We start from the raw sequence: 10,636 nt of genomic DNA, 5'->3' as shown, positions 1-10,636 counted from the left end.
ATTTAATGTCATACTAAGATCGTTTTAGGTCATGCTTTGTTAGCATGACCTACAAATTACCTAATTATGACCTAAAAGTGCCCTAATTATGATATTGTTCTGCGTTTCTGTATTTAAATCCAGTTTTGCATAGATCAAAACCCTATATATATATATATATATATATATAGGGTCATGATCTATGGCAAACACCTCTTAACCATATAACTAGAGAACAAATCATAGCCACAAGATCAAGAAAATCAAGGGCTAGTATTATTACATGTAATTTTCTAATTTAAGGAGAAATTAATTCCCTCAATCACAAATTTACTCCACAATAACAAGGCGGGGGTATAATTGTCATTGCAGCTAAAATAATGTCATTGGCAAATTCACAAATTCAATTCGTTTGAGAACGAATTCTTCGTTGAGCTCCGAGAATCTGAGCAAGCGGAAGCAGGCGGCGGAGAAGAAGCCATACCGCGGGATTCAGATGCGCAAGTGGGGGAAATGGGTGGCGGAGATCAGGGAGCCCAACAAGCGCTCCAGAATCTGGCTGGGCTCCTACTCCTCCCACGTCGCCACCGCCCGCGCATACGACACCGCCATCTCCTCCTCCGCGGCCCCACCGCCCGCCTCAACGTCCCCGACTGCGTCCCCGAGTACTGCCACCAGGACCTCTCCGCCGCCGCCATCAGGAAGAAGGCCACCGAGGATGTTGTACTGTACTGTAAATGCTTCAGAAAGAAGGGGAATATCTCATACGTGGCTAAGTTGTGTTGATGAATTGATAAAATGTGAAGTTTGGCAGTGCTTATATTGCTTGTATAATGTTTTGAGGCTCAAATCTTTGGTTGCTCCTCCTCTCTGTAAAAAGCAAGTAATTTGCAGAATGAATAAGGAAGGTTACTTGTGGATGTGATTTTACTTCACTCTTTTGTGAACAGTAAAATCAAAATAAGAGTGATGTCTTTTGTGAACAAGAGTGAAGTAAAATCAGAGTAAGAGTGATGTGTTTTGTGAACAAGAGTGAAGTAAAATCAGAATAAGAGTGATGTGTTTTGTGAACAAGAGTGAAGTGTTTTCTGAACAAGAGTGAAGTGTTTTGTGAACAAGAGTGAAGTAAAATCAGAATAAGAGTGATGTGTTTTGTGAACAAGAGTGAAGTAAAATCAGAATAAGAGTGATGTGTTTTGTGAACAAGAGTGAAGTAAAATCAGAATAAGAGTGATGTGTTTTGTGAACAAGAGTGAAGTGTTTTCTGAACAAGAGTGAAGTGTTTTGTGAACAAGAGTGAAGTAAAATCAGAATAAGAGTGATGTGTTTTGTGAACAAGAGTGAAGTAAAATCAGAATAAGAGTGATGTGTTTTGTGAACAAGAGTGAAGTAATTTTTAATCCATGTTGTTTTCGATTTACAATGACAAAAGTAAAATTTAATTGAATTCTCGACGAATTTAAACAATATTTCTGTAATTCTAAAGTTGTAATGGAAAAGAGAGTACTTTTTTCACATTGTGAGAAGAAATAGAAGATCGAAAATGAAATAAACTTCGTCTTTCAAGATCAAACGAAAAGCGATATGATATGACTATAGCAGCTCCAACACTAGAAAGTGATCACCTAATTACTGTATTAAGATATCGGAGAATCCATGCACAAACACCCCCACTGTGTGATGCCTACACCAACCTCAATAATGTGCTGGCGCTTGATCAAGGCAGCTGCAGCTCCTCCGATGGCAGCCATATCAGCCACCAGAGCTTCTCCTTCCAAGGAATTGACGATCACCACCAAAACCTCTTCTTCAACGACGCCGGCACCTCCACTTCCTCTTCGAATTACGCCTGCTTCAACGATAATCCGCAGGATTACTACAGCAGCATCGAGGAGATCAAGGAGCTCATCACGATCAACGACGGCAGCGTAATTTCATATTGTAATTTCATAATGTAATTTACAAAAATACCCTTAGTCTATTTTATATAATTAATATAAAAAATATTTGTTCCATTAAGATGTGTGGCTGAGATTTGTTCTCTAGTTATACACTTAAGATTAGTTATATCTTGATCACTACCCTATATATATATATATATATATATATATATATATATATATATGGGTTTTGATCTATGCAAAACTAGATTTAAATACAGAAACGCAGAACAATATCATAATTAGGTCACTTTTAGGTCATAATTAGGTAATTTTTAGGTCATACTAACAAAGCATGACCTAAAACGATCTTAGCATGACATTAAACTCAAATATTATAATATGACCTAAAATTGCTTAATTATGACCTTCCGTGTTTTTGTTAATTATTGACCATTAGATCATCTAATCCTAGGGCCAAGATTTGGTCTGCATTTCTGGATTTAAACACATACTTATTTTGATCATCTCCCTATATATATATATATATATATATATATATAATGTATAAATATAAGGACGGGCATCGAAAAATATATTGATAGAGGTTTTATTAAGTCTAGTTACTTAGAATTGAATAGATAAATATATATTGAGTAGTACTTCGTGTATCGTAGTAAAATCATACCAGTACAATAACCTAATTAAAATCATATATGTATAAAACAATTTTTCATCTTTTTCTTTTACATTGTATAGCATTTTCATCTTTACTTCGTAAATCAATCTGTTTATAATAATTGATCTTGACGATAGTAAGACCTAAATATTTCAATCAAATTATTAAAAAAATGTTTAGTAGGAAGCTTAATGGTCCGATTTTTTAAAGATTCGCTAAATGTTAGGTGAGTTGGTTTGACAATGGAAACACAACCAATAATTCCAATAGTTCTCAATTGCAACCTTGGATATTTTCATAGCATCTTTTCCTTCCACGTTTTTTAAATCAATTTTGTATCTATATGTCTCTATTTTCCATTCTCACCTTTAGTTTAAAGATTATATAAAAATTGGTATTTATAAAGTTCAGTCTTGTTTTCTAGGGTTCACATGTCCAGCAATGAAATAATTTGACTTTGCATATCTAAATTAAATTGTTTCGACTAATAAATTTGACTTATTATGTTATTCAAGTGATAGATACAAATTCAGCTTTTATTTTTATGGAAATTATAACATTAAAAATATTAATAACAATTTCTAATGCTTTAAAACCAAATTCTACATAAAAAAATAACAATAAAAGTGCATTAAACTAGAGTTATGCCCATATAAGGTAAATATGATAGCATTTCCCTTAGTTAAAGTAGCTAAATAATATACTGTGAGTATCTATCTTGTTTAATACTGCACATTTAACATTATCTAATTTGTTTTATATATTTAGTTTATTATATTACATTTAAAAATTGTTATTAACATTTCTCATATACAAATTTCATAAAATCAAAGCTCAAGTTACTATTTTTATTAATTATTTTGAAGTTATATAGAAAATGAATAAATTTTACTTTAATTGTATAAAATTTGTAAACTTAAAAATGTCAATAAAATTTTTAATATATATTAAACCAATATTTAGTGATTCTTCGAGTATCTTCTTCGTTAATAAAGTGTTGTTTGGCTTAATCATGTTCACATATTTCAGTCATTACGTGCACTCTTCGTCTCTTGCCAAATTAGACAAGTGTCTCAGTTATTTATAACTGATCATTTTATGTTATTTCTCTCCTGCAAGATCTGTCCCAGCTCCAAAGGTATTCACTGATAAAGATTTATTCCGTTTGTTAGAAGTCGCTTTGAAGTTGTTCAAGTTCCAATTTTGGGAATCTTATTTTGTTTCTCGATCACTACTTTTATGTTTTGCTCTCTGTTTCATCCTATGCAATTGAGATCTTGGTATTATACATATGAAATTGGCTGCCAGAATTGACTCTTTTAAGTGTTGTAGAGGTGATCAAGAATCCACCTGCAATATTGTTTGTGGGAAATTAGTGTAATTTTTACAGTCACTTTACATCTAAACTGAAAATCAATTTGGCATTACTTAACTTTTGAACCCTAGAATTTGGGGGGAGAGAGAATGATGCCTTTGAATATTTCCTTATTTTGCTGCTTTTTCGTTTATTCAGTGAGACACCATTGGAATGGAAATCATATCCTGCCATACTGCGCTTTCGTGTTGCGTTGTGGATTCGAAAGGGAGTCTTCCTCCTGTTTTAGTTGGATCAGGTTTTACATCTTCAAGATATTCTCACCTACACACCTCAAGGTTAAGGAAGCAAAGAGCTTCTGCAGCAGTCTGCTCCGCTAAAAGATACGATGATGTCACCACAGGTGTTTTGAGTGAAACCTATGATCCTTTTGTGCTTGATGGCCTAAATGGTTTAAGTGGCACTCGTGAGGCTATACCTAAAGTCTCGATTCCTGGTTTTCCGGATGGAGACAATGTTGCTACCATAAACAGCTGTTTCTGGGAATGGAAGCCTAATTTCAATGTACATTATGAAACATCAGGTTCAGAGAATGTCAAGTCCCCACCTGTTCTTTTCCTGCCCGGGTTTGGTGTAGGCTCATTTCATTACAAGAAGCAGCTGAATGATCTTGGTCGGGATTATAGGGTGTGGGCGTTGGATTTCTTGGGTCAAGGGATGTCGCTTCCTAATGAAGATCCAACTTTGCAGTCCAAAGATGGGAACCAGTATGTGTTACCGGGCCAAAATGATGTTTGGGGCTTTGGAGATGAGAGTGAGACGTGGGCGGAGGAATTGGTTTATTCGGCTGATCTGTGGAGGGACCAAGTACACAAATTCATAGAAGAGGTACACACCCGTAACACGACTCACTCATTGTTCCAACTATTATTTTCTTAGATCATATGATAATAACTGTGACTTGAGTTGAAGTTATAGATGATCAAAGTATTATTGTTGAAAAAGTGTTTCTTGCTTACGATATTGCAGGTGATTAAAGAACCCGTTTATCTTGTTGGAAACTCGCTTGGGGGATATATGGCACTCTATTTTGCAGCGTGCAACCCACAACTAGTGAAAGGCGTGACCTTGCTGAATGCAACGCCCGTCTGGGGATTTCTCCCTAACCCTCTAAGATCTCCAAGATTGTCGAAACTCTTCCCGTGGGCTGGAACGTTTCCTCTACCTTCCGGTGTCAGGAAGCTAGTCCAAATTTTGTAAGCTATACCAGAATTCTTTCTTATCTTGATATTTTAAAGAGAACTGTCCGATAAGAACAAGTGTGCTTCTGAGATAATCGCTCGAGTCTCAAGTCCTGTTTGGTGTTGTAGGTGGCAGAAGATCAGCGATCCAACAAGCATAGCGAAAATATTAGAGCAAGTATACACAGACCATTCAACAGACGTGGATGACGTGTTCACGCGCATTGTTGAAACAACACAACATCCAGCAGCAGCTGCATCCTTTGCTTCCATCATGTTTGCACCTCAGGCGGAATTATCCTTCAAGGAAGCTTTATCTAGGTACGTGACGAAGAAGAACCCGTGACAGCTTCTCTCTTTTTCACATAGTGCAACCATATCAATGGAGGTTTTGATTGATTGCAGGTGCCAGATGAACAACACACCTATTTGTCTTGCATATGGCAAGGATGATCCTTGGGTGATGCCCATCTGCGGTATGCAGGTGAAAAACCAAGTTCCCGATGCTCCCTACTACGAGATAAGCCCGGCAGGTCACTGCCCTCACGATGAAGTTCCAGAGGTACTAACAACAACAACGTAACAATGTCTTCCAAATCTCAAGTCAGAAATACAACAAGATTAGCTCATGTTTTAAAATCATTTTGTTGTTTGATATTGCAAGGTTGTCAACTTTCTTCTGCGTGGGTGGATTAGAAGCCTGGAGTCGGGCGGCTCAGTCGAGCTGCCTCTGCTCAACGACTCTCAAAGCTTCAGTTATGAAGTCACTAAGGATTTGGAGTTTTCAAGGGGAGGGCCTAACAAGTTAGTGAGGGTGCAATTCCATGGCTCCAATTACTCTTTGTGGAGTTGGCTAAACTCTCAATTCAAACCTCTTTTTCGACGATTGCTTGCTCAGCCCTCGTTGTGAAGTCTGTATTCAATAATCAATTTATTTGTACAGAAAATTGTTTCTTTAGTCCAACTTAGATGTAAGTTTACACATACTTTATGGTATTAATAGTTAAAGAATTTGCAGATTCGAACTGATTTGTACAGAGGCAAAACAAACACAAAAATGACACAATTATTGTCTGATACAAACTAATCTCATGGCATGCATGTCCATGTGCTTTCTTTGTCGCAACGAAAATTGTTAGCCCTAATTTCCTAGATTCACGTATTCTTTGTTTCAAATAGCTCCATTCAGATTGTATTTTAGTCAGGCCAGCAAATTAATGTTAAATTATACACAAACAAAAAATTTGTCAATTCAGCTCTAGGAGAAACATAGTGATAATCCCAACTGATTTCTGCATATGATAGGGACAGTAAAAGGTAGAAGATGCTGCAAGTTCCCAACATCCCACGTACAATCGAAATCTGAAGATTTTAAACTACAACGTGAACCTCAAGACACATGTAAAGATATGTCAAGCCAACTTCTACATGCAAATTCATCATCAGCTTCTTTGGTCTACTCGGCTGGTGAATCAGCATGCTTTCTCACGAAGAGCTTGCTTATGTCTTCTGTGACGACATTGCTCCTGCAAAATGGTACACCAGCAATACCTTAATTTAAGGACATCTTGAACCAAGACTACCAAGACCACATAAACTAAGTTATGCTCATGAATAAGAAAAACAACTAGATAAGGCTGAAAACTATTGATAATTAAAGCTATAACGTAAGCTAAATTCGTATTTCTAAAATGCCAAAGTAATACCAACTATTGACTGCCTGCAATTATTTTCACAGTTGCAGTTTTCCATTAGCATTCCAAAATCAACTGGGACCTAGGGAAGCAATTGGTACTAACAAGAATCAAGTTATCTCATATATATTCTAGTAACTAAACAAGGATTATTGAACAGAACCTTGCCCAGAAAAATTAGTGACACATAGATTTAGATTAACTAGACTGATGTCAGTAGCAATTTAGGACTACAAGTTAGCAGTTCCGAGCAGAACACCTTAGCTTAATTTAACATATGAAAGGACAGTGCTATCAATCGATAATTAACTACTACCATTATGATTTGGGTAGTAAAAATAGTGAGAAAAACACACCTTCCAGACAGCTGAGGCGGGAGCAAGTGACCACCTACAGTTTCGGGAACACTCTTTGTGTTAGGTAGCATCCCTTTTGGAACTTTATTACGAGGATAGCTTCCAGCTGATACATTTAAGTCTCTCTTTCTTGCTGCACTTTCTGCCATAGCAGCTGCAACTCGGGATGAGTGGTCCGGTGCATTCAATTGAGATGGCACCACAGGTGAATCCAAGAGGAACGCGGCATCGGGAAGTTTAAGCACTGGTGATTGATCAGGAACCTTTCCTGATTGTTTACTTGGAGGCGGACTCAAAGTAGTCGAGACCCTGGCATGACAAATAAAACAAGTACGAGGAGTTCATTAGAAAACCACAAATGAGAAGATCTGGATGCAAGTTGAATCTATTGCCATAATTTTCATGCCAAGATGATAGGATTGGGAACACGAAGCTGGAAGACCGAAAGGCCAGCTAAGAGCCCCAGAACAAACAACTAAATGATGGCATGTTAGCTCAAAAATATCAGTTAGTTCTTTCAGAGTTCCCCAAGGCTACCACTTGTGGTAATAGCAAACAGATACACCAGCATCAAAACCAATAGACCATCAACAAGCCTGCAATCAGACTAAATCATCAAGGAGCAATTCTCATATCCAATCAAGGACCACCCATCACCCCAGCCTCCCTAGTGTTCCATATCAGTCACAACGAAAAGGAATAAGGGATAAACACCTAAAACAAAGAAATGCACCACTCCTTGCTCATTTCTTTTCGTATTATTTTATTTGGGCACAATGAAAGAGACTACCCTAGGTTGATTAAGAAGATAAAGAAACAAGTACAAATTGTTAATTTGAAAGAACAACACTTGGGATGCTTTACAACAAGAACTCAATCCACCAAAACATTATGCAGCCAAACCACGAGTTGTAATACCAAAGATCAAATCCTCACCCCACCGAAACACAATGCCTTAATAGATTAAGCTTTCAAAGCATTCCTTCTATCCCCAAAAAAGAAGATAATAAGAGAGGATTGTTGAAACGTTATGCTTCAGATATAAACAAAAAGAAAACATCAAGATTGCAGTTTTAGACTCTAAAACCGTTCCCAACAATACTTTCCTTAAGAGCAAAACCCTTTACCCATCTAATACAAATTGACATGAAACTCAATTTAAAATTTAAAGTGCCAAAAAAAGAGCAAAAAACGAAATGATGGATTTGGCAATTACCTGCTTTGGAGGTGGTCAGGGGCTGGTCGTTCTTCAGGGTTTTCTTGAAGTTGTTCAATCTTTTCTTGGGCGGCAGCGGGGTTTTGAGGTTCGTCTTCGTCGGAAGAATCTGCGTAATCCACCAGAGACATACCTTAACTATTTCTACGATTTATGATTCTGTCTTCTGATTCTCTGCTTCTTTCTTCGCACGAATGTCCTCCCCTTTTCAACACTCTCTCGCTACCTATTTTATTTTTTTTATTTGTCTACTTTATCTTTTTATACATCATTTCAAAATATTAGTTCTAGTAGTATTAATGTACTGTATTATTCAATTGAATTGCCTTAAATTATTTTAAATTGGAAATTGTCCTCGTTGTATGTTTTTTATAGTAATAAAAAATGGAAGAAGGGGTGCACTTTCATACAGCATTTGTACTAGGGGCACCGATAGCGCCTACAACAGGTGACTGTCGAAGGACGGCGAACGGCGGCAGCCGAGCCAGATGGGTGCCTATTCCACGCGCTGATCTCCATTTTCATTTTTTAAGCATTTTATAAATATTTTTCTATGTTTTTTACTCTAATTTATTTTGTTTTGGTTATTTTATATTTGATCAATAATTAAAATCAATTATAGAGATAGGATAGGCTGAGAGATGGGCTGCTGGCAGGAGGAAATTAGAGATGGGTGGTCCACTTTATGAATACTCTTAGTAGTGGCAGTCTATCTATTAGTCAATCTCTATTTTCATCTTGTCATATGAACATTTTATTATCTAGCCCAAATTCCTGCAATAGTGGCGGCCTATCCATCAGCCCATCTCCATTTCCCACGTCCCCCCACTATTTTATTTATTTTTTTGTAATTTTTGTTTATTATGTTATCAAATAAAATAAATTGAAATATCAAAATAATATAATATTACAATATTGGAAAAAAAAATACGAGAGAAGAAACTTTTAAAAAATACAGATATGCATCAATGGCTATGTGCCCAAATATCTTCAATCATATCGTGTTGGAGTCGATAATGGGCTTCTTCCGCGTGATAGTAACAAATGCATGAAGCATCTCAGCGTTGTCGTGCGGTACACCTTGACGTACGGGCTCGCGGGCCACACCTTGGCTTGGTCCATCAATCTCTTCATCGCCCCAATTGGTGACTCCCCCACCTTCATCATCGACTATCATGTTATACAAAATGATGCAGACATACATGATATCACCGATACACTCTCTGTTGCCCAATGAGCTTGGAGTACATCAAATGCATGCTTCACACCCTTTTTCCGCAGCCTCTTGCCGCTGTGCAAAGAAAGTTATCTTGGACTTTGTTGGGCAAGTGATCGTCTTCACAAATACGGGCCACCTCGGATATATGCCATCACTGGCGGATCCAATGTAGAACAAGGGGGTACCACTGTACCCCCAAATCTTGACTTCTTTAATATTATTTCTTATACCTTGACTGTATACATAATTTAGCCCAGTGGTAGAATACTCCTTAATTCAATAAAAGAACCCCGAGTTTGAATCCCAGCGGTGTCGTCTGTTTTTGATTTTTTGTTCCTTTTGTTTTTATGCTTTGCTATTTATAATTATTACTCCATTTTGTTTTTTCTTCTCTCTATTTTATAGCTATATGTTTCTATCTATTTTGTAGTCATTATATTTTTATGTATGCATATATAATTCATTCACAATTAATATTGTTTTTATGCTTTTGTTCCTTTTATTTTATACTTTGCTATTTATAATTACTGCTCCATTTTGTTTTTTCTTCTCTCTATTTCATAGCTATATGTTTCTATCTATTTTGTAGTCATTATATTTTTTATGTATGCATAGATAATTCATTCACAATTAATATTATTTTTATGTTTTGCTATTTATAATTATTGCTCCATTTTGTTTTTTCTTCTCTCTATTTCATAGCTATATGTTTCTATCTATTTTGTAGTCATTATATTTTTATGTATGCATATATAATTCATTCACAATTAATATTATTTTTATGTTTTGCTATTTATAATTATTGCTCCATTTTGTTTTTTCTTCTCTCTATTCACAATTAATATTGTTTTTATGTTTTTGTTCCTTTTGTTTTTATGCTTTGCTATTTATAATTACTGCTCCATTTTGTTTTTTCTTCTCTCTATTTCATAGCTATATGTTTCTATCTATTTTGTAGTCATTATATTTGTATGTATGCATATATAATTCATTCACAATTAATATTATTTTTATGTTTTGCTATTTATAATTATTGTTCCATTTTGTTTTTTCTTCT

The 10,636-nt window shown here is 35.9% G+C and overlaps 2 protein-coding genes and 1 pseudogene across 2 annotated transcripts; 2 read left to right on the top strand and 1 right to left on the bottom strand.

Moving 5' to 3' along the window:
- The first annotated feature begins 358 nt into the window (after positions 1-358).
- On the top strand, positions 359-928 carry LOC121757786 (annotated as a pseudogene).
- Positions 929-3,543: 2,615 nt separating this feature from the next.
- LOC121756870 (pheophytinase, chloroplastic-like) lies at positions 3,544-6,119 on the top strand. The gene is made up of 6 exons (XM_042152284.1): positions 3,544-3,676; positions 4,052-4,741; positions 4,883-5,109; positions 5,224-5,415; positions 5,500-5,656; positions 5,759-6,119. The coding sequence occupies exons 2-6, from the start codon at positions 4,067-4,069 to the stop codon at positions 6,002-6,004; spliced, it is 1,497 nt and encodes a 498-aa protein (XP_042008218.1). The 5' UTR covers positions 3,544-3,676; positions 4,052-4,066; the 3' UTR covers positions 6,005-6,119.
- Positions 6,120-6,370: 251 nt separating this feature from the next.
- Positions 6,371-8,600, bottom strand: LOC121756871. The gene is made up of 3 exons (XM_042152285.1): positions 8,361-8,600; positions 7,145-7,453; positions 6,371-6,620 (listed from the first exon to the last, which is right to left on the bottom strand). The coding sequence occupies exons 1-3, from the start codon at positions 8,489-8,491 to the stop codon at positions 6,551-6,553; spliced, it is 510 nt and encodes a 169-aa protein (XP_042008219.1). The 5' UTR covers positions 8,492-8,600; the 3' UTR covers positions 6,371-6,550.
- Positions 8,601-10,636: the final 2,036 nt, after the last annotated feature.

This window comes from Salvia splendens, chromosome 12, assembly GCF_004379255.2.
Source record: "Salvia splendens isolate huo1 chromosome 12, SspV2, whole genome shotgun sequence".
Taxonomy (NCBI): Eukaryota; Viridiplantae; Streptophyta; class Magnoliopsida; order Lamiales; family Lamiaceae; genus Salvia; species Salvia splendens.
This window is presented reverse-complemented; position numbering and strand designations above follow the sequence as displayed.

Bases quoted from the DNA above. Each gene is read 5' to 3' on its own strand.
- LOC121756870 (XM_042152284.1), top strand. From the start codon at position 4,067: ATGGAAATCATATCCTGCCATACTGCGCTTTCGTGTTGCGTTGTGGAT. The intron at 4,742-4,882 runs GTACACACCCGT...ACGATATTGCAG, and splicing joins TACACAAATTCATAGAAGAG to GTGATTAAAGAACCCGTTTA. The intron at 5,657-5,758 runs GTACTAACAACA...TGATATTGCAAG, and splicing joins CTCACGATGAAGTTCCAGAG to GTTGTCAACTTTCTTCTGCG.
- LOC121756871 (XM_042152285.1), bottom strand. From the start codon at position 8,491: ATGTCTCTGGTGGATTACGCAGATTCTTCCGACGAAGACGAACCTCAA. The intron at 7,454-8,360 runs GTAATTGCCAAA...TTGTCATGCCAG, and splicing joins CCTGACCACCTCCAAAGCAG to GGTCTCGACTACTTTGAGTC. The intron at 6,621-7,144 runs GTGTGTTTTTCT...ACCATTTTGCAG, and splicing joins CCGCCTCAGCTGTCTGGAAG to GAGCAATGTCGTCACAGAAG.